Genomic DNA, 24,096 nt, shown 5'->3' on the forward strand with positions numbered 1-24,096 from the left:
ATGTCTTAAGGTATAGGCATTTTTTTTTTTTTACAAAATTGCTATTTTGCTTAATGTGTGTTTGCTATCATTTTGGTTGCCTGAAAATTCCTTGTGTTATAAATCCATTTTGACTGTCTGTGCACAGCAAAGTATAGCTTGCACGACTGTTTCATAGTTTTTGTAATGCTAACCTAGCATCTGCTCCTTTATCATGATATGAAGGAGCGATATTTAGGATGTATGGAGGATGAGTTCAAGTTTCTAATCGTTGCAGAGTTTGAAATCAGAGAGAATAAATTGTGATATCCCAAACTCTTCAATTTCTCTTGCACTGCATAGTGACATATTCCAAAATATGCTACAATTTCTCTTATTAGTGTCAAGTCTAATTTTTTAAATTTTATTACAATGTATTTATTTTATGAAACTATTACAATACAACAGCATATCAAACTTTGTGCAAAATTATATACTGTAGTGATTCAACTATAACCAATTACATATGATTTCAAAGGCAATATTGTTTACATAATCAGAGTTTTGCATTTCATAAATGAAATGCAAAACTCTGTGATTATGGAAGATTGGAAACTTGTTGGTACATAATATGTGCACTTAATTAGTGAATTTTAACAATGAAATGTCAGTCAAGAAGTTAGCACTCTATTTGATCAAATACAAATTAATAACGAATTGATCCAAATTTGAAACTTAGCTATTACCAGATATGACATTTTTTCCAGCATTATAGATTGTTACCAGAAGATGAGCACAACAAGAAACTGTATGAAATTTGTAGAAATGTTATGTGAAGGTTGGAATTTGTGATGAAATATGGTTCTAAACTAGCATTTTTGACAATGCTTTGATTTATACATTTCAGGCCAGAAGAAGTGAGTTTTTTTTAGTTGTTAGTGTTGATTAGGAAAAAAGACATGATGCTGTAGTAGCCTGGAACAATTACTTATGACAAGCATGTGTTTAGGAGCTTTGCAACAGAATTTTTTTTTTTTAAAAAAAAAGGTGGCTTTAGAAAAATTGTTGAAAGAGATGAAATTTGAATTATCATAAAATAACACAGAAAATATTAAAAATATGGCTATCAATGTATTATTATGGTAAACAAATGATTTTATCTTAGTAACATATAATGGATGCAAATGTTTCTTGAATTTATTTATGTTTGGGCAAGTGTTAAATTCATTTAAACAATTAAGTGACAAATAACAAATTAATTTGATATTTTATAATATATGTACCATACATTGTGTATGTGCTGCCTCAATTTCTATCAATTGATGATTGTAATTGATAAATCATTAATACACTTTTTTATAAAAAGATAATATTAACTCATTAATGACCTAAACAAATAATTCTCAAAGATATCTCAGGAAATATGTTAGTTTTTGTAATAACAATGTAAGAACAAAAGTGAAAATAAAAATTTAAATTATTCTTATTTAAGTATTTATTTTTCATTATCTGTAAAGCAGGGGATGTCCAACCCGCGACCCACGGGCCACATGAGGCCCAAGGCAAGTTCCAATGCGGCCCAATAAACATGTAAACAAAACCGACAAATTTTTAAATTTTTTAATTGTTTATTTATTTCAATGACATAAATTCAACAAAGAAATTTCACAAAGCCATGAACTGTTATACATACTTTATTTTTGAGTGAAAAAGAAATATTTTAAAATATTTGGAAATGTGTGAATGAGGAAGGAATACTAAATAAAGCAGGAGTTGTGACTCAAAGGATTATAGTCCCCAAATTAAGGAAAAAAGAGAGAAAGGCCAAAAGATAAAAAGTAGTGAGAAAGGTTAAATAGATCTTCTGTTATGCAAATATTGACAAATATTAATTTTCTAACCTTTCTCACTTCTTTATCTTTTGGCTTTTCTCTCTTTTTCCTTAATTTGGGGACTATAATCCTTTGAGTTCCAACTCCAGCTTTATTTAGTATTTCTTCCAGTATTGCAAGATTTGGCTACCCTTCATTTCAGTTGGCATAAAAATTATCATTTGGTGCATTGGCTACTTTTTAGGCTACATATTATTTACAAATATATTAGTTGAATAAAAATGCACTTTAAAATGGTGTTTCATTGTTTTTTATTAATTAGAGACCCAAATAAAACAAATATTTGTGTTTTTCAAATTAATTTTTGTTTGTCTCCTTTATAATAAATGAATTTATCTATTTCTAAGTAAAAATTGAAAGTGTCTGTAGAAGTAATTTTTTAAAATATTGTTTTTTGTGATAAAGTTTTAATACTTATTACTATAATCTAGATATGTTAATCCTTAAATATACAAGTATATTTAAGGATTGGGCCACAAGTATATATAATATACTTGTGGCCCATAACTCCATGACTTCTTCCAATGTGACCCTGTGAAACAAAAAGGTTGGACCACCCCTGCTGTAAAGTAACATCCTACAGCAACCATCTTGGATGATTAATGATAACTATGAGAAACTATGTAATTATTAATATCTAAGACTAAAATTATTGAAGTTATTTGATATTTCACAGATAAAGGTGAGATTGACTTTTTGTCGTCAATATGTGCTCTTTTTCAATTAGAATTTTGAAACTTTTGTATCGGAATTTATAAAGTATATGTATTAAGTAAAATCAGCTGTTGTATATTGCGGTTAATACAATGCAATGACAATGTTAAAAGACAAAAATCATATTTTGTATTATTTATTAAGTAGTTTTATTTTATGAATTAAGTTATTCATTAAAGTATTGCCAGTATGAAAACTGTCTGTATTTCTATCCTTTATAAGACAATTTTCATAATTCTATGTATATGACTAAATTTGTTTCTTAATTTAGAAACTTCAAAGTGGTACAAGTTTTAATAAATGAACTTATATAAATGTTTTTGTTTCGTATTTTTTTAGTGGAAGTTATAGATATTTTTTAGAGTCAGTCAAAGAAAACATGTTCTCCAGTAACCACCACCTTATAAGTTGCCAAGGGAATTTTTAATTAAGAAAACTAATGTTTTCGATCTATTCCATAGATCATCTTCAGGTTTAAACTGACGAACAAGAAATAATTCCATAGAATAGAACGCAACAAATTTAAATTCAAAAATACCGATAACGGAGCAACTAATTAAAATGAGAATTAAAGCGTAAAAAATACACAAATGTAAAATAACAGACACATAACAATTCCAAAGTTATTAGTACAAGCTAACACCATTTAACAGATAATAAAATATTAAGGTTCTTAAAATACGAAACATGTTGCAAATCATGAGCCATTTGTAAGTCTCTTAATTGCAAACTTCCGAGCTGAGAGTAAGCCCTCTGCGTTTCTGGCGTTAATGCATCTATTGTCGAGTCTACTCTTGTATATTTTCATTTTTTCCGCCGTCTTTGCTAAAGTTGGGGAATATATTTGTCTGATGATTTCCGCCTCTTCCCATCCAATGACGGATCCTTCGGCCTGGGCCATCTGGGCCAGTACCATTGCATTCAAACTTTTCCTCACATCATATTTGTGTTCTTTGACCCTTACTCCCAGGTTTCTCGTTGTGACTCCTATATACTCCTGCTTTAATCCTAATTGCTGGTTTTCATATGGGATCCTATAAACCCCAGCTTTATCCTCTTTCTTAATCTCCCATCAGTTCTTAGAATTTTGTAGAGATTCGGGGCTCGTTTTAAGATCAATGTTGATTTTTTAATGTCTGCAATCTCCTTCATAACGCCTCTTACATTTTTGTTGAATGTAAACTTAGTATATTCACTAGGCCATTGTTTAGAGGTTCTTGTGTCACTCATTTCAAACTTCCTAACGATACCATTAATTACATTTCTCCTGTAGCCCAAGGTCTCTGCTATATGCATAATTCTGTCGATTTCGTTAACCCTGTAGAGAGGGCATCTATCCACTAAAGTGTATACTAAACCAACGCATAGCCCGCTCTACATTCCTCCACAGTCAAATGATCCATTTCGTTATAAATTGGCAGCATTTTGTGCCTTAGTCAGAAGGGCTTTTACTTATTGCAACAACATTATAAACTGGGAGTATAAGGGTCAAAGAACAAAAATATGATGTGAGGAAAAGTTTGAATGCAACGGTACTGGCCCAGATGGCCCAGGCCGAAGGATCCGTCATTGGATGGGAAGAGGCGAGAAATCATCAGACAAGTATATTCCCCAACTTTAGCAAAGACGGCGGAAAAAATGGAAATATACAAGAGTAGACTCGACAATAGATGCATTAATGCCAGGGACGCAGAGGACTTACCCTCAGCTTGGAAGTTTGCAATTAAGAGACTTACAAATGGCTCATGATTTGCAACATGTTTCGTATTTTGGGAACCTTAATATTTTATTATCTGTTAAATGGTGTTAGCTTGTACTAATAACTTTGGAATTGTTATGTGTCTGTTATTTTACATTTGTGTATTTTTTACGCTTTACTCATTTTAATTAGTTGCTCCGTTATCGGTATTTTTGAATTTAAATTTGTTGTGTTCTATTCTATGGAATTATTTCTTGTTCGTCAGTTTAAACCTGAAGATGATCTATGGAATAGATCGAAAACATTAGTTTTCTTAATTAAAAATTCCCTTGGCAACTTATAAGGTGGTGGTTACTGGAGTATATATTTTTGCTGAGTACGTTTATGTTCGAAAACATGTTCCTTATCATTATTTATATATATTAACATCATCATATTTGTTTATCTACAGTACTTGATTACAGTATTAATAAGAAATATTACAAGAAAAAAATGTTGGGAGTTTAAAAACTAATTTGGTGAAGATAAATTAATAGAAATAAAGTAATTCATATTTATTTCAATTAAAATTTAAATATAGGAAAATATTTGAAATATTTGTTGTTATTTTACAAAATTCATTAACTTTTGTTATGCTATTTTATTATGTTTTTTTAAATCTAATTTATGTAGATGACTGAAGAATTTATATATGATTCTGATTTTATGCACTATGTTCATCAAATAATTGAAAAGAAAAAGTTTAAGAGAATTGAATGGTTTTGGAGACATGAAATTAATTTTTTATCAATAGTGATTTTGCTAAATGCTAAAATGGTAAGTATCTTATTTTACTTTTTTACTATAATCATATTATTAAATGTATTAATGATCTTGGAAACATTTACTACAGTATGGTTATGATATATGTGATCTTTTTGTATACAACTTTGAAATAATGTTATCTTATAATAAAAATCTTTATAAATAAATATTGTTATATATATGTGAGAATCCACAGTTTTGAGATTATCTCTTGAGTTCCCAAGTCTGACTTTGCAGAAAGGCAAGTCCACTCACCTTGTCAGTGGATGGCTTAAAAGTTATATTTATGTTAAGAAGACTGACAGATTGCAGGATCTTTGTCTTCTATCAGGATTCCTGACACCAGCTAAATTTTATGCATTTAGCTTGCGATATGAATTATATTCCTTACAGGAGGTCTATAGTTTGAGTGGGGAGGGTTTGTGATAGAGCAGCCAACTTGTAAAGTTGTTCCATGCAAAACCATTTAACTAAACAACAAAATTTTATGATATAACAGAACAGGAATTACAAAATAAATGAGATTAACATCTCTATCCAGAATACAGTTAGAAAATTCTAAACTACTATCCAAGCTGATTAATTACACCTCTACTGAAGAGAGAGAGAGAGTTTACAAAATATTGCACAATACCTCTTAACAGTAATTCAGTGGTTTCGGTTGAGACTTCTGTCTTTCATCTATGGTAAAGGCGGGAGGAGCAAGAATCTGTATGGTCAGGCTATCTTAGGCGAACAATAGGCAAGAGCCTCAAAACTGGGGTGTTTGCTCTTTTTATTTTTTCAATCTTTCCCAATCAGGAGTCAATTTGTTGCTCCCATGACAGGATTCATGAAATGAGTTGCAATCCTGATGTATCTTCAACAGGAGAGATAAAAATCTCTCCTCATGAAACTGATACATAGAAAGGAAGTTCTACTTTCCTCTTCTCTTCAATTTCAAAAGTAAATGAAAAATTTTGTAGTTTTGTTAAATAATTAAAATAAATTTTAAATAACTCCAAAAACTTTTGGTTTAGCTTTCCAGACTCTCACATATGTAACTATTAAATTAACATACTCTATGTTAACACACAATATAAAAAAGTTTATAAAAGTGACTCTTTAATGTAAGAAATCAAAAGAATCAAATCAAATTATGATGATTAATATTTACAACTTGTATTTTTTAAAACTATATTATATAAATAATTTTCAGTTGAAATTTTTTAATAAAATAATTTTTTCCTAACATATAAACAGTTAAAAATTTCATTTAATTCTATATAAAATTAAAATGAGATTTGATTTTATAATTAAAATTATGAGAATTATAAAAAAAATTCCTTAATTTTAATTTAGTTGCATAAAAACAGCCATGCAAAAAGTTATATTGATATCTATTTATACATTTGCAATTTGCATTTATACATTGTATTGATGATGGGATGATTATCAAAATAGCAGATAATAACGAATGATTAATCTGGATTGTAAAATTATCTAATCATATGATTAATCATTAACTAGTCATTGTCAAGTATTTTTTAAATATCTTTAAAATTTAAAAAGTTTAAATTTTATGTTTTCTTAGTCTTTTTTAGTTTTAACTTTTTATAACAGTAACTTAAATTTATCTTTGTATACTAGTACATTTATCAATTAACAGGACCTATTATACTGGAAAATTATGGATGCAGATATTTAGTCTTACAGATCAGAAATAATATTTTTTATTTAGTTCACCTGAACACATACACTTTAAGCTTGTGCTTCGGACTTGTTTGTCCCTCCTCATCAGACATTCAAAAAGCACTTTAGTTTCTGTATTTCCGAACTTTTTTAAAAATTCAAATATACTTGTAATCCACATTAACCATATAATTCGAACCGTATACATTTTTGATTATTCTTTTTTACTTAATCTATATGAAATATTATTTCTGATCTGTAAGACTAATTATCTGCATCCATAATTTTCCAGTATAATAAGTCCTGTTAATTGATAAATGTACTAGTATACAAAGATAAATTTAAGTTATGATAAAGGACACAAAGGCATAATAATTTTATAACAGTAGTTTTGCTTAGTATCTGCCAATCACACATATAAATATTTATTTTATTATTTATTTATAATTTAAAGTATGAAAACATTGAAAAATAAATTATATAAATCTCTCTCAATCAATTTGGGTCACTACTATAAATTTTAGTAGTCAGAGATTTGATTTGTATACAACAGAAGATAGGTTTTGATTTTTTTTTTCCTTGTCACAATTGGTTAGTAAGAAACAGTCACAGACCCTATTGATTTATTCTGTACATTAGCAAGTGCATAGCATGTTGCACCATTGAATAAAAAGAAATTAGTATGACTTTATATTTACATAATAAAAATATCAGGTCTCTTTATGCAAGATGCTAAGAAGAACTGCATAGTTTTGTCTGTGTAATTGACTTAAAACTGATACAACTGGCACATAAATAACAACTATGTTTGTTGACTAAACAAGATTCTTAAATTAAAAATGTTTTGGTATTATGCATGCTCTTTTCTTTTGGTTCCTTAATGTTAGCACATTGCCTCCTGTTCTCAGTGATCAATATAACTAATGTAACCTATCTGTAATAGCTAGGGTTGCCGACCATCCAGTTTTGAACCAAACTGTCTGGTCTTGTCCAGTTGCCAATTGAAAGGTCAAATCAAACATTAAACAATTTCATCCAAATAATATACTGTGATAATTTTCTAATAACTAAATATAATAAAATTAACACAGTAAACTATTTCTAAGTTTTTTTGACATTAATTCAAGATATTTTTTGTTATTTTTTGTAAATGTAGATTATATAGACTTATTTGGCAATTCTATACTGATGTCATTCTGAACAAATAGGCACGATGATTTTAATATTTTTGGTGATCATGTTTTTCCATTATTGATTGATAAATTAATTGATTTAGTCATAATTACTTCCAGATATCACATTAGACATTCTTTCAAGTGCAATATAGTTAACAAAACGATACAGAAAATTGGTAATGTAATAACAATCTATTTGTTTAAAGACAAAAAATTTCTTTCAAAAATAGGCAGATGGCACTGAAAATCAATCTATTAGTTATGATAATTGGTTATGAATGAAACTGAAGCTTATTCCTTAAAAAATATATTTCTAAAAGTATTTTAATATCATAATAGAACATTTTCAGTTTGAATAAAAATTCAGACTGAAAACACAGAAACAAAAAGTTAGTGATTTCTAACAAAGCTGGATATATTGCCATGATTATCCTGAATTATTGTTATTAATAAAGTTATCGTTTCTTTAAACATCATTTTTTAATATTAATTCAATAATTTTTCATTTAAAAAGTAATAATTTTTTCCAATGGAATAATTATTCACTGATCACTCCTATTATTTAAGAATTAATCTTCACTTAATGATTAATCAGTGGAGGAGTCAATTAGTATAATTAATGATTACCATACAATTAATCAGTACATTTTTATATGGCTTTATTCAGTTTTACAATATATTACATTCCATTATGTAAAGAAAGAACAAATATTAGGAGAAATTTAACCATGCTATTCTAAAATCTCTTTTTGGGCTACAATTGGAAAAATTGTAGACCTATAAATTCCCACTAGCATCCATCTGTCTGTCCTTCCCACCTTGAGAATGGAGTTAGATAGATGAAAGAGAAGACCAGATATGGAAAGCTTGGGGCAGGAGGCCCAGATTGTGATACATGAACTTGTGGTTTGCACCAGAAGTCATGTTATTTCAGTTTAAAAATTTCCCCTGAATGGAATTAGATAACTGGCATGACTCTATGCTAACAGGAGAAGTATGATGTACAGCGGCAAGACACTACTAAAAAAAATTAAGAACATTGTAACAAAAAATTGCAGCCCGGCATTGTAACAATGTCACAATAAATAATTTTTGTTAGACAATTATATTTTACTTTAGTTAGCATTACAAATATTAATCCAATAAATTGAAAGGAAGAAGTATACTTACTATGTTTAAATTATTAAACAGTAAAGTAAAATGTATTCCATTGATTATATAAAGGTAACAACTGAGATGTAAGAGTATTACAATCTCTGTAATAAAAGAAACGTTATTATTTGATAGTTTTTTAAAAATTTATCTTTTATACCTGGATGTTTAAATAAGAATCTAATGTAGACTGTGAATTACAAACTGTCAAATGATGTAATAACAACTTGATTCCTTTAAAATTTCTTGAATTTTATTTGTTATCTCATTAAATTAATTGCAGAAATTTAATAAGAATGAAATATCTTATAATATATTATTTTACTTTTTGCAGGAATGCCATCCAATTTACTATAATCTAAGTTTTAAGCTTCTTCCACATATTAATGTAAATGATGGTTGGTTATCAAATGAACTAATGAATTATGTTATTTTTTCATCCAAGTATTTTAGGTTAGTAGCTTTCATTGAAATAAAAATTCATATAATTATAAGATATTAAAAAAAAATTAAAAATTAACAGAATTATTTTTAATATACTATAATTCAGAAATTTATTAAAATATTTTTCTTTAGTGATTTAAATGGATTGGAAAAGAAACTAGAAATTTTGGAAATAAATGATGATAAAATATCTATAAAATCTGTAACTGGTGAAATTATTGAAACAAATCATATTCAACTAATTGAGAAAACACTACAAAGGTTACCATCAGTTCTTTCAACTTATGTTGATTTTTTCTTTGATAAAAATCATTTGGAAAAATCAAGGTAGTGTGTTTCAATTTATATTTTTAGTTCATATTTTTCAGTATCGTAATTGTTAATTGCATATCATTTGAAATGAATTATTTATAATATTTAGATGTAGAATGGAAGAAAATGGAATGAAAATAAATTCCTTGTGTATAGAAGTTTTTGCATCACATATTATAGATAGAGATTGGCCATTTAGTCCTATTAGAAAACTTTATAAAGAAACAAAATCACAGTAATTATAATTTATTTTGCTAAACATATAATTTCAATATAATTTATATTATAATTATAATAATTCTTTTTTAAAGAAACTACAAACAGAATGCTAAAACAACTGCTATTGTGCAACATTGTTTACAATGGTGTCATCTTTTACAATGCTGGAAACCTAACATAGCAAAACTAATTCCTGCAGGAATTCAGTTTTATAACTTGGCATCTATGTTTTTAATAGGTAAAGTTATTGATTTTGTATTTTTAAAATAAAGTATGATAATTGTGTTAAATATTAAAAAATAAAAACATTACTTAATGTGTACTTACATATGCTGTTGCAAAAAGTAATTGGGCGCATACATCAAAACAAAAGCTTTGTTGTCAGCAACATTAATAACATGTGGAGTCACTTTTTGCACTTAAACATATGTTATTTATTTGTTTATTTTGGTATGCTCTCTTGATTTTGGAATATGATGATCATTTTTCCACAAATGTGTTGGCCATACTATCCACTGGGATGGGCAGTAATGGCCTAGCCTCAATCTGCCCTGCCAATCAAATTCTTCCTACAGGTGTTCAGTTTGATTCAGATCAGCATTATAGGCATGCAACTTTTTATTGCACTTTATTTTCTTGATATTAGCACTATGTGAACTGGAGAATATGGCAGTTTGCATTACAAAACATCCATTCCAAAAAATTGCTAAAGCTGGGTGTACCTGATTGCCATTGCCCCAGAGTGACTTGATAGGCACTGGTGTCATTTCTATTTTTGATCACAACTGGTGGTCCCAAACCATACTAACAAAATCTGTCTCATATCATGGCACTTTGTCAAATTTCACAATAAGAACTACACACTTTGGTATGAGGCATTCTCTAGTAAACACCAGATCAAAACACATCCAGCTGAGCAGAAAGGTTGGAGTCCTGGATTCATTGCTTCAGAGAACCTGTTTCTATTATTTTATAGTCCAGTTTTTATGCTATTTTGCCCACTGGAGATGATCTGCTTTGTTACTTTTGATGATCAATAGCTTATAAGCAGCACTTTGTCCAAGAATCCCTGTGAGATGAACTTCAATATGCAATGTGCAAATACAAGTGATGATTCCAACGCTTGCTTGCCACTTCTGGATATCATGCATTGGCAAGGGGACCTGTTTTGTCACATTATCTACTTTAGAACCCTTTGATCTCTAATAGTTTCTTTTACCAGCCCAATCTTTGGTGATTGTCACAGTTACCATTATCCTCCATTTACACATTATGAACAGCACAGTTAATTTTGGATGAGTAAGCATCTCTGAGGAAGTTGGACAGACAGCCCACATATGACATCCAAGGATGACTCCCTTCTGGAAGTCTTTCAGCAGGGATCCGTATGACATTTTACAGTACTGCTATCAGAACAACTGATTCGGGCATTTTATCTTACAGATACACGTCACACATTTCTGTGTGAATTTTTCATGTTTTGCAGCAACATAATATATAATGTATATGTAAAATTGCATTTGTATGGAAAAATCACAGTTGTGATTTAAAGTGACATTTGATTAAGTTATTAAATAATTTGACACTAAAGATAGACAACCTTCTTCTTTTTTGTTTTTTAAATAAAGGTAATGATTAAAGCTAAAATAAATAAGTCTTGTTATAAATTCAGATATTTAATCAGGGATGGGGAGTTGGAAAAATACATGACTCCTGACTCTAAGTTGATATATTTTTAAATCAACTCTTAGGCCTGGAACACACATGCGTAAAATTGTTTGGCAGAAAACTGAATCAGAAATCAGCTTTCGGTTCAGTTTGTTTTATGCTTTTATGCCAGAACACAGACACGTAAAAATTCTGGCCGAATAGGAAACACCACTGCCACTAACACTGCTACATTTTATTAATTTTTTCCTCTCATATATCTATCCCTTTGTACCTTCCATTTTTTCTCCACTACCTCTGCTATAATATAGAAAATTTAAATTAATAGACTTATATTCCGTATTCAAATAAAGAACGTGTGATCCAAATACTAGCCCTATATATCGATTCTACTAGACCTACCTGTTATTTGAAATTTTGCACCTATAGCCATCCATAAACGTTGTTTAAATACAGTGTGTTTATATATGACACTGATGTGGTCGAACGGATTAGATAAACTCTTCTATTTCATTTATTTTTTGTTTTTTCGAGATCGTCACAATTGTAGGCTTAACCCTCATTGCCGCCATTGTTAGAATAAAAAGCACGTGTCTACTTTGACGTCACAGAAAAGACTTCTCTTTATTGGAGGAATTTTGGCGTAAAAATTTTACGGCATAAAAAGTAGAGACATGCTCTACTCTTTTTTCAGTTCTGTTTCAGCCAAAATTTCAGAAAAATTTTTACGCTTTCTGTTTTATGCTAGATTTTACACCGAATTTTACGCATATGTGTTCCTGGCCTTACTCCTGATTCTTTTCACTAATGTACTACTAGTAAGTTAGTAGTTTCTTTAATATCAATGCAATAGGCTATAATAAACTTTTCAACAAAAACAGTATTTTTATTTATTGTATACAAAAATATAACATTTAAGAAGAATATTTGAATTTTAAAAAAATCATAAATAGTATTTATGTTTATGAACTGAAAAAATCTTTAGTTTTTCTGAAGTCTGGAATATGCCATCTAAGATTTAATCTCAAACCCATATTTAAGATTATACTTTTGACTTTAACTATTCATATCTTATTTATTAAAGTTAATAAAATAAAACATTAGAAAGTTACTCATTAGAAAAGTTTTAACATTAAAATTGTATTTTACAAACTTTGACCTTAAAAACATCAAAATAACAGCATTAATGGCTTTAAAAAAAATTTTCATTATGTTCAAGAGGAGTCAGAAGTCAAGTTTTCTGACTCAACTTCTTGACTTCCAACTCCAACTCTCCATCCCTGAATTTAATAGAATTATAGCATAAAATAGTCCATAAATTCATACTCTTTGATCTATATATTTAATTTTAATTTTATATTTTTACATTTTCAATTTTTACAATTTGCAATTTTTCAATTCTTAGTAATTCAAATAAAAGTTATTTACAGTATGTTCTTGTTTTACGTAAATGTTATGTCAACAGTTATTGCATAGAAAAAAAATTCTAAATTTGAGCTCCATCCCAATTAGTCCAGTAAAATTGCCTATACACTTATTCAACCATTTACAGTTAAAAGAAAAACACTAAAATACAGTCATAATATCTTGCTTATGTTTTTTTTACTATAATGAATAACATTTTAGTCTGATGTTTCTGAATGTACAGAGCAAACTTTTTATTATACTATATTGAGTACACTACTAGAGAAAAATACATTCAAATCAGGGAATACTATTCACTAAAGTGAGTAGTATTCAGTGGTACTTCATGTTTGGAACATCAGAAGCTGGAGAAGAACAGTTTGATGACTTAAGAATCAGATTCAGTAGCATTAAGAATGGGTTAACATAACCATTTGCCATCCATACATATCAATCCTGTATAAAATATGACCCTACTGTATATAAATCCCTGTTGTAGAAAATTGGTTTATCATTTCAAGTATTCTCTTTCTTCAAATAATCTATCATTATTTTTAGAAGCATTTATAAATTCTAATTAAGTCATTCTAAAATCATATTAAAATATAGTTTTAGAATGTTTTATAATTTTAGATTATTTTAACAAATATTTTAACTGCAGTGGTATACTAGTATTTAAACACATAATGTAAAAGAAATTTATCTTATAATAAAGAATACTTACATAAAATTAATTACTACTCAAAGAGGAGAAAAATAATAGAATATAGTTAAATTAGTAATATAACATAAATTAGCTGAAAAAATTAATTTTATGACATTGGAAAATTATATACACTTGCTGCCATGAGCTCTGTGTTGCTTGGGCTGTTGAGGATTGGTGAAGTTGGGTTAGGAGAGAGTGATAAAACAAACTTAGTAAATAAAATGTACTGTACATTTATTGACCTGAGTATTTACAATAATGAAACTGCAAGTACAAAAAAAATGCTCAGGCTACTTTTAAATATATAGAAAATTTATGGTGATCATAATCAATGTGTAGGTGTTCACATCTTTCTGTAGAAAGAACTATTAGACAAATTGTAATCAAATTTTGCACACATATTGCCTGAGTATGTGATTTTGCTTTTGGAAATATTTACTTCAAAATTTAGTTGCTGTTCTTCCTTTCTCTTCATGTGCATATTAACTTATATACATGTTCTAATGAATTTCAAGTGTAATAGGTGTCACAATGTTCTTTGCATGCTTTTCTGGGTGAACATTGTGCTTATTTTTCCTGATTGTGCCATTACTTGTTAAACTCTTCTATCAATGAAACAGATTCCATAATTAGTAATCAAATTGTAATTGAGCTCATTAATGGCTGAGTGAATAAAACCACTGAACACTGGTAGTTGGTTTATGCCTGACCAGTGGACTAACTACATTTGCTGAATTTATGTTTAATATTATTATGTCTATCCAAAGAAAGAAACCAAGATTTAGATGGAAAAAATATGTTTTAGCTCAGATGGGATTCAAATATAGTTAAGTTTGAAAGATTGATTTAAAATGTTTGAGTAATGTAACTACTATATAAGAATTACTGTATCATAATTTTAGCTAAATTATTATTTTTCCTGTAAAATTATTTAACAGATTTCTGCATTATGATTAGATAATAACATGGCTATCTCTTAACTAAGAACATTATCATTGAATAATAATAATTGACATTAATATAAAAATTATTCTGTAGCATTTACATATTTTTATTAAATATTAAAATACTATAAATTTTATGTCATTTTAACTAAATTTAATCCCTTTTATTTTACATTTATGCTTTTTCATAATTTTCTAGATAATGACATATTTTTTGATTGTGAAATTCAGAAATATTATTGTGCCTGTCTACATCAATTATTAAAAAATAACCATAAAAAAAATTGGAAGTTGGAAAAACTAAATTGTCCAGGAATTGGTTCTTTTTCTGATTTGTAAGTATTTGTTTTGTTATTGATTAATATCATTTATCTGCATATTAAATTAATTTTAAAAATGCAGATTTTATCAAATCTTTATTTTTTGATTGTTTTACATTAATAATGAATAATTTTTATAAAATTAAAAAAATAATAATAATTTTTTTATTAATTGACAAATTAAGTAACATTAATGTTGTCTATTTGATATAAAACATAACTTCAATGTTGCTGTTAGGGTTTGGTCACACTGCTGGAGGCAAGAGGCATGCTTATTGAGTAAAGAGTAATAGTTGATGGTAGTGGCTAGATGCTACCTGACCACATTTCAGGTGTTAGTTAAAATAGTTCTTACTCATTAGAGAAATAGTACAATAACTGCAGTAAAAAATTTCTCCTTTTAAAATACATAAAAAATTCTTTGACTAAAAGGTGCAACAATGAAACTATAGTATTTAAATAAAAGAAGACTGGATTTATAAATATAACTTGGTCAAAAAAAATTCATAAGTGTTTACAAGAAGGTAAGGCATCATGATGTGAAGCTTTGACTATCTTTGCATGAGAAAAATCTCATTTAATTATTTTTCGAGAAAAGTAGGTGATAGTCTTGAAAGAACAAATACAAATCTTAGAGAGGCAATATCAGCAGAAAAGACTGGTAATTATATTATTCATAAATTACTGGTAAGTATTGTCATGTAATTTATGAATGTAATAACATTTATACAGATGTTCTATTTAGTCATTTTTTAACCTATACATATTTTAAAAAAATATTATGTTAGATTTTAACCATATTTAAATAAAAATGGTAAAAGAATAAAAACCAAAATTTTATAATATTGCAGTCATTTTATTTTACTTAATTCTAATATAAATTTGAAAAAGAAAAAAACTTTATAAAACAGTGATCTAGATGGCAAATGGAAAAACAATTAAAGAATTATATAGAATAGAATGTATCATTATCTACAAGAAATAGTCATTCATGACATAGAACAAAAAGTGCATAAAATATCTCATAGGCCATATATGCCTTGTGAGATATTTTAATTGATGAGTACTTTCAACAGTATATAACATTCTTTTCAGATAACATGGCAGATAGAACATTAGAAATCTAGATATAGAACACATTTTCAAATTGCTCAAATTGCCCTGCTAAATGTTTCAATGCAGCCACTGCTTGATTTTAATAAAAATACTTCTAAGTTAATGGGTTCACTTACATGTTCATTTAGTATTATTTAAATAATAAGATAAAAACAACAAGCGACACCACTTATTAATAATAATAAGTAAAAACTCTATTGGCATTACAAGTATGTTCCATGCTCATGCGCAAAGAGCAATTTGAAAATGTGTTATATCTCTAGATTTCTAACGTTCTAGCCACCATGTTATCTGAAGAGAATATTATATACTGTCAAAAGTACTCATCAATTAAATGTATTTACCCATAATGCCAATAGACAGTTTTTAGAATTATCTTTTATTATTATTTAAATGTATTTCAGTTTAACATAGTTTCATATTGTTGAATTTGTCTTCACACATTTGTTCAATCTCATATGAGTACAATTTAGCTATGGCCTGTTTAAAATCATTTTTACCAAATACAGCCTGGAGTTGTGCACCCCTGGAGCATATAGTGAGTTTTATTTATCAATTTATGATATACTAATTGGTTAATAATTGATATTTTCAGATATTCTGAGTTACTGATTCAGTTTGAGAGTTCCTCGTATGGAGATAAATTATTTGGAAATACTATAATAATTCCTCTCCAACAATGTTATGATAGTTATTGGAAAAAGCAGTTGTTCACTGAACATATTGGAATTCTTAAAATTTTAAGAATATCATTTTCAGAAGTTTGTTAAATTTTTATTTATTTGTTTTGTATGAAATGAAAATAAATGATGATATTTAATAAAGAAATTTTTCTTAGATTTTAGTTAGCCTTGATAATTACTTAAATCCTCCTGAAACAGATGAAGATTTATTATCCATGTATGCAAAAAATTTGCTATCTGGTATGTATCATTGTTTCATATAATGATAAAAATGAAAATAAATTGTTTAATAAAAATTTTTTATCTAACAATTTAGGCTCTCTTCAAGAAAAATACTGTCCTTTGTTATATAAAATGGCTCTACACCATCTTGGACATCATTTTAGGAAATATGATTATGAAGAACATTTTAAATTATTATCAAAATTGTTAAACATTAATAAAGTGGTAAGTTTTATAATTTTAAATAAAAATTTATACAAATTTAATTATCATAATATCTATTCTATTAGTTTATAGCAATAAATAGAGTATAGAATATGTCCTTCACTGATTATTTAGTGGTGATATTTTGTTTTATTTATTTTAATTACAAACTTCCTAAAATATTTTGACTGAAATACATTTTAAAATGTTTTTGAATGTCTCTCTGAAGATGCAGTACTCTCTAGACCAGGGGTTGGCAACCTATGGCACGTGGGACAATTTTCAGTGGCAGTCTGATTGAATAGAAATGTAATAAAAATAATATTTTAATTATTAATTACAGATTTAAATTGAAGCCATAGTTCAGTGTAGGTTGTGGCACATTAATTAAAAACGAATTTCTTGCTTGTATATTTATATTACAGTGCATGTATTTACACTCTATTGCCATCTACATGTTGTGCATGCACTTCACATGTAAAAACATAATTCAACTAACAACTTGACTTCAAAATTATATATTTTTGAAGTCCATTATAACCGGACCAATTTTGATAATACTGTATATATATAACAAAATTGGTAGAATCATGTTGGTATAAATTAGGTTCAGCGCAACACTGACAAAAGGTTGCTGACCCCTGCTATAGAGAATCCTCTTTCCATACAGTTTATAAAAATGAAAAGCAATCTATATCTTTGTCATTAATTAAAGTAAGACTAGCTGCTTAATGCTTGAGTAGACATAATACATACAAATAAAATGTAATAAACAGTTGTAAATGATAATTTTTCCACTATTCTTTATTTTAATAATACTGTAAATCACTGGTAAAAATGTTACCAGGAAAGTGCTTTCTCTGAGCAGAAAAAAGTAACATGCTACCAAATCTGATCTGTAGATAGTAATTGTAATAATACTCTTTTACATTGATTTCATTCAAATCAGATAAATGTTTTACATGAAACTATAAAACTTTAAGGATTACTTTCACCACTAAATATACTTTTCCATTGGAGGAAAAATTGGAGGAAGACACTTGGGTGATGTTTCTTGTTAGAAAAGTACAATTGATTTGCAATATGAAACCACTGATTATTAATTCAAACACTTCAATACATGATGTATTGCATCCATTTGTGTATTTATTAAGGTTTACTTAATACATTTTCTTTACTTCATATCTGGATCACATACTTGTACATATTTTTTCTATTTTTATTCAAGAGAGTGTAATTGAAAAATATTAAACATTTCGGTTAATGTTACCCTTGGTGGCAAGATGGCGGCCAGAGGGATTTTTCCCTACATTCTACACGGCAACGGGGAAAATTTTCCCTACATTGGAGACTGCTACGGGGAAATTTTTTCCCTGTGGTCGCGTGACTAACGCGTTTCCGGTCGCCGTCTCGGTCTTCTATGGAGACTGCACGTTGCGCGCTGTATCGTAATAACGCGACCTAGTAACTCCTATACTATAATAAGCTAATGTAAACCATATTTTAATAGAAATAAAAACATTTTTTTACTCACGTTGATTGTCTGTCATTTTCCTTTTTTACATTTCTTTCCGAGTTTCGAACCTTGATCTTCGTTTGGTATAGATCTTCGATCCACGCCTTCGATGTCGTCAATGTGGTTGTACCCCTTCCACTCGTCGGTTATTATCAAACTTCCCGAATTGACGTATTTGTAAACTATCCAATTTAGAGTTTGTTCGGATCTGTCGTTTACCTGACAAATAAAACAGTTCCTGTCCTGTCTACATATGCCACCCACAACCCATTTCGTCGATTTCAACAACCTGCCTTTTTCGTACTTCCTTTTGCAAATGACAGTTTCGTCGATCTCGACGATCTTATTCGGGCCGCCTATTTTGAAGCTCGTCATCGTGTTACTTAGTGATATCATCATTACCAGACGTATGTGATTCGACCAATCCACACTAGCTTTTCGAGATATCCCGGATGCTAAAGCCGAAATCGTAGCACCACATTCTAGACATAGGTAGTGCCATATGAATGACAAGATACATCCCCAGGACAGACGCCCACATTTGCTTTTAAAAGTTCCTTCGTACACTGAATATTTAACTGCACACGAACTGCATGTAAGACGACATTCATTTCTTTCGCTTCCGTAATGTATTTTGCGTGTCTTATCGCACGTAGAACACGTCGACTCTATCTGCTGTAAACCTAATTTGACCGAAAATTCGAATGCATTATCAATTGCCGGGTTCAATCCCAATTCCGAATAATCTGTTTCCATCATTTTATAAAACTTCCCGGTAGTACATTTGGCCCAGAATTCCTTCGAACTCAAATCAACGTCGCCCATGACGTGCACGCAATTTCTTTTTGTTTTTACTCGTAAAAAAAATATATTACCTTTATAGCAATTCGGAAAGAACAGATATTGTAAAAAAAAAAAATTTCGATGCCAACAACGGACATGCACCACACCACTGTCTTCTACACTCCCACCAAACAAAATTTGCATAATTCGACGATCTCGGCACCAACACATTACGTCACAACATTTCTAAAGAGCTCCCTCTCTCTCACACGTCACAAACGCGAAATCGCGCGTCTCCGTTTCGAGGTTACAGGAAACACGGTCGCCACGTCGAACGCAGGGAAAAAAATTTTCCCCGTCGCCGTCTAGAATGTAGCGAAAAATTCCCCCGGCCGCCATCTTGCCACCAAGGGTAACATTAACCAAAATTTCTTGTTATATAAGACAGTCAAATAGAATAGATATTATAAAATTGCTAAAATATTATATTCTACATATAAATTTATCATTAAAGTTCAGAAGAGTATTTATTTTTAATCATGCATGTTTATCTTATAATGTGCAGTTACTGCTGCATTCTTAGAACACTGTGCTGACATTTTTTTTATTGTATAATTGAATATATTTATAGTAGACATGTTTATTATTAGTTATTGATTTGATTTAGTTAGCATATTTTCAGTAATTCATTGATTTTTTTGAAAATTAAAAAAGTTTCTACAGATTTGTTCTTAAAAAAGTTTCCTCACTTTTTATTATTGATAATTACTGAAATATTTCAGTAGGGAAAAAGCATTATGGTTTCAATTAACACATTTTAATATTTTATTAGTATATTGGAAAGAGAGAATACTTCATAAATAATCAAATTAAAAGAAAAATAATTATTTATTCATTATTTTAGAAAAATAATTACAAAACAAAAAGTAAATGAATAGTAATAGAAATCATATTTATAATGATATTTTGTTGTATTAATAATATACTGTGTATTTTATTATTTTAAATAGTAAATATTTTATTGCAAGAAAATATCTACATGTAATATAAAAATTTTCAAATTATACCAAAAATTGTATGAGAATCAATATTTCAAATATTTTTTGAAAAACCATTGAGATTTAGTCCTTTTTTTTGTTAACAGTTAAATTATAAAAAATTTTGTAGAATTTATTGAAATAATTCAGTTATTATGAATTTTAGAAATGTAAATCAAAATTTTTAGCATGCAGTATTATCTTTGATATTTAATTTGATTGCTTATGAAAAATTAAATATAAGTTTGTTGTTTGATTTTTGTGTGAAATTATTCTGATCTTAAGCAATATTTTTTTGGTTGGTTGGTAATAATTTATTGGTGCTAGAATGCTGTATTTTATGGCATATAAGATGTGTCTCTATTTCAGCAGAGAATATTGAAGAAGTATTTATTGTATTTAAGCTATTCCATGTCTTTGACAGTCAGCCCTAAAATTACAAAGGAGAGTCAAAAAATAAGTTGCACTCAAACCATTCAGAGCAGAAAATTCAAGTATGAAATATATGAGTCAAAATTTTTTATTTGTGTGAATGTACAATCCAAGTGTTACTTTTCGATTTAATCACCAAGTTTGTTTAAACATTTATTGTAGCATGGTATGAGTTTTTCTATTCCTTCCTTGGAAATATTCCCATCCAATATGTGACTACCATACTTGTGATGTCACATTTGTATCAACAATTCAAAAGGTCCTTTCTCATGGAGCTGAACATGTGGAAATCACAAGGTGCAAGGTCTGGACTGTAGGGAGGATGTTCCCATACAGTCCATTTGAATTTTTCCAGTAAAGTCTTTGTGACACCTGCTGAATGAGGAGTGCATTGTCATGCAAAAGCACAATGCGTTTTGACAATTTTTCTGGTCGGCAATATTTAATTGCCATTCTCAGCCTCTCCTGGGTTTGACAATATCCGGCCACATTAATGTTAGTCCCTTTTCGAAGGAATTCAATATGCACAACTCCTTGATTGTCAAAGAAAAGTGTCAGTATCATATTTTCAGCAAAAGGAACTGTTTGTCACTGTTTTGGAGGAGTAAGGAAATGTTTTTACTTAGGTGAAGTTCATTTTAGTTCTGGTGAGAAGTGATGACCCACAACTTGTCTCTGATCATGATTTGGTCCAAAAATTTTTGTCCTTCCCTGTGATAATGGTCTAAAAACATGAGAGCTGCCTGAAAATACTACTCCTTGAGGTCATCTGTCATTAGGTGAAGCACCCATTGAGCACAAATCTTTTGAAACTGTAGACACTTGGAGGTATGGTGCCCTTCCATGCAAAATGGGTAATTCATTGGTGATCTCATTTACCATGATTCACCTGTTTGCATGAATCAGTTCATTAACATGGTCAATGTTGTTCTTCACTGTCGAAGTTGATGGGCTTCCCTGTCAGTGACCATGTTCAATGTCCTTGAACAACATGTACCATTTGCAACCACCTGGCACAAAGTCTTTCTCACTATACACTTTCCTCAACTGGTATTGAATTTCAGTGGGTTACACTAACCTTTACAGCCATGTTGACAAATCTGCTATGCCTTGTATCCAGAAGTATTACCAGTGTTGCCACCAGATTTCATCTAAATATCCTTTATGAACAAAAAGTTTCTGCCAATTGCAACTTACTTCTTGACTCTCTCTTGTATTTTACTGTATTCTTATTTTTAAAAAGTTATAATAATAATAATATTAATATGCTTAATTAAAAAATAACAATTTTATTCAAGAGTTGTGCCAGGCAGAGGTTACCTGTAGCCTACTGAAGGCTGTTTGGGGAATTCATTAGCTTATATGTGAAGTTGTGAGTTCCCATAAGACAGAAAAAGCTTGAAAAATTGCCTCTATGTTACATCTTATATGCCATAAAGTAAGGTAATTTGTTTTTAAAAGATGAAAATGTTAAATTAATTTGTTCATGAGAATTAACAAATTTATATCACTAATCAGTTATATAAAAAGAAAATTATTAAATACATTTTGTTGTTTCATTTTAGACTGAAAATCAGAAACAAAAAATGGAGAATTTATTAAGATCACTGTCATCTTTCTTTTTACAATAATTTTTGTTTTATTCAGGTAAATAATAATTATCAACATTATATTACTTTCATTAAATATTTGTTATTATTATTATATTAAAATATATTTTTTTTCTTTCAGAGTGCTTTGTCAAAAATGTACAGTTTGTGTAATAAAGATTTTAATGAATGAAATTAAATTCATTTATAATAAACTTTTTAAAAAATTGTATATTTCTGTTTTGTTTTAGTTTTGATTGGTGTCTTGTGATAAAAGACTAAAAAACACTAACATTAACAATGAATTTAATATAACATTATAGATACAGTTGACATTACATAACAGCTACTTTGACTTTACAATGATCTCACTCATGGAAATACTGTTATTATTTAATAATACATTATAACTAATCCAAAACAACCTTTGAATATGAATGTAATAAATAGGATTGTCAACCATACTTTATTTTATTAAATTGTTTTTTAGTCTGATATTTTTAAACAAAATTTATCTTTTATGTTGATCTTATTTCTCATTTAATATATATATTTTGCAATTTAAAACAGCTTTATTAAAGAAATTTGGAAGTTGGTTGGTGAATCATAATTACTTATGCAAAGGAATAATTAGTAATATGTTAGTTGGTTATACCATACTACTGTTATTAGTTATTCATTTAGCTGAGTAATTAAAACAGCTTTATTTTTTCTTGTGCAAATTATTATTTTTGGTTAAGATTTATATGAAGATACACAGTCTTCATAATTTGTTCATATTCACCAATTCCTGTGGTTTGAAAATGGACAAATTATAAAGACTGTATATTCTAAATATGAATCTTAAATGAATTCAGCAACAGAAAATTCAGATTTAGGTTAATTTTTAATCATTACTTATATTTATTAAGATTTTAGTGTTTAAAATAAAGTTATAAGAAAGAAAACCTCTATCTGACAAGTTGCTTCTCTTGCACATTTCTCTGTTAGTTTGTTGCAAACATTCAATCTAAACATAATATACTTCCATCTGTATCCCTTTTAATGTGCTTATTGAAAAATTTTGAAAAAGTTATATTTAAATATTATTTTTTTTTTACTTCCAAATTTGTACTTCTGAACTCAAATTAGATTTAGAAACTGTCAGAATTTTTTCCACTTATTAAAGTTAGCTATATACTGTAGATAACTGCTAGGTATTTATTTACTTTTTGCTGTAGGGATTTAGATTTGAATGCAGTCTAAAATCTTGCGATTTTTTTCCTGGGTCTTTCATATGTATTTTAAGTCATGAATTGCCATAAATTATATATGCTGTGAGTAAATCCTGTGGTAGATCAAATTCATCTTTAATGAGGCAAAATTGAAATTGGTTGAGTAGTTCACAAATACTAATGCCTTGCAGAAATATCTAATTTAATCCATCAATAAA

At 28.6% G+C, this 24,096-nt stretch overlaps 1 protein-coding gene across 2 annotated transcripts in view; it reads left to right on the forward strand.

The window, feature by feature from the left end:
* LOC136972519 (RNA polymerase II-associated protein 1-like) overlaps positions 1–22,896 on the forward strand; it is a gene marked incomplete at its 5' end in the record, with an annotated part of 70,932 nt that extends 48,036 nt beyond the window's left edge. The window contains 11 exon segments of one of the 2 annotated variants that reach the window (XM_067267105.1): positions 4,936–5,079; positions 9,400–9,518; positions 9,642–9,836; positions 9,931–10,056; positions 10,133–10,278; positions 14,962–15,097; positions 16,794–16,959; positions 17,037–17,121; positions 17,198–17,328; positions 22,641–22,722; positions 22,807–22,896. In XM_067267105.1, coding sequence (XP_067123206.1) covers positions 4,936–5,079; positions 9,400–9,518; positions 9,642–9,836; positions 9,931–10,056; positions 10,133–10,278; positions 14,962–15,097; positions 16,794–16,959; positions 17,037–17,121; positions 17,198–17,328; positions 22,641–22,706 — 1,314 coding nt within the window. 2 annotated transcript variants of the gene reach the window in all.
* Positions 22,897–24,096: the final 1,200 nt, after the last annotated feature.

This window comes from Centruroides vittatus, unplaced genomic scaffold (genome assembly GCF_030686945.1).
Source record: "Centruroides vittatus isolate TY-2023 unplaced genomic scaffold, ASM3068694v2 contig_2950, whole genome shotgun sequence".
Taxonomy (NCBI): domain Eukaryota; kingdom Metazoa; phylum Arthropoda; class Arachnida; order Scorpiones; family Buthidae; genus Centruroides; species Centruroides vittatus.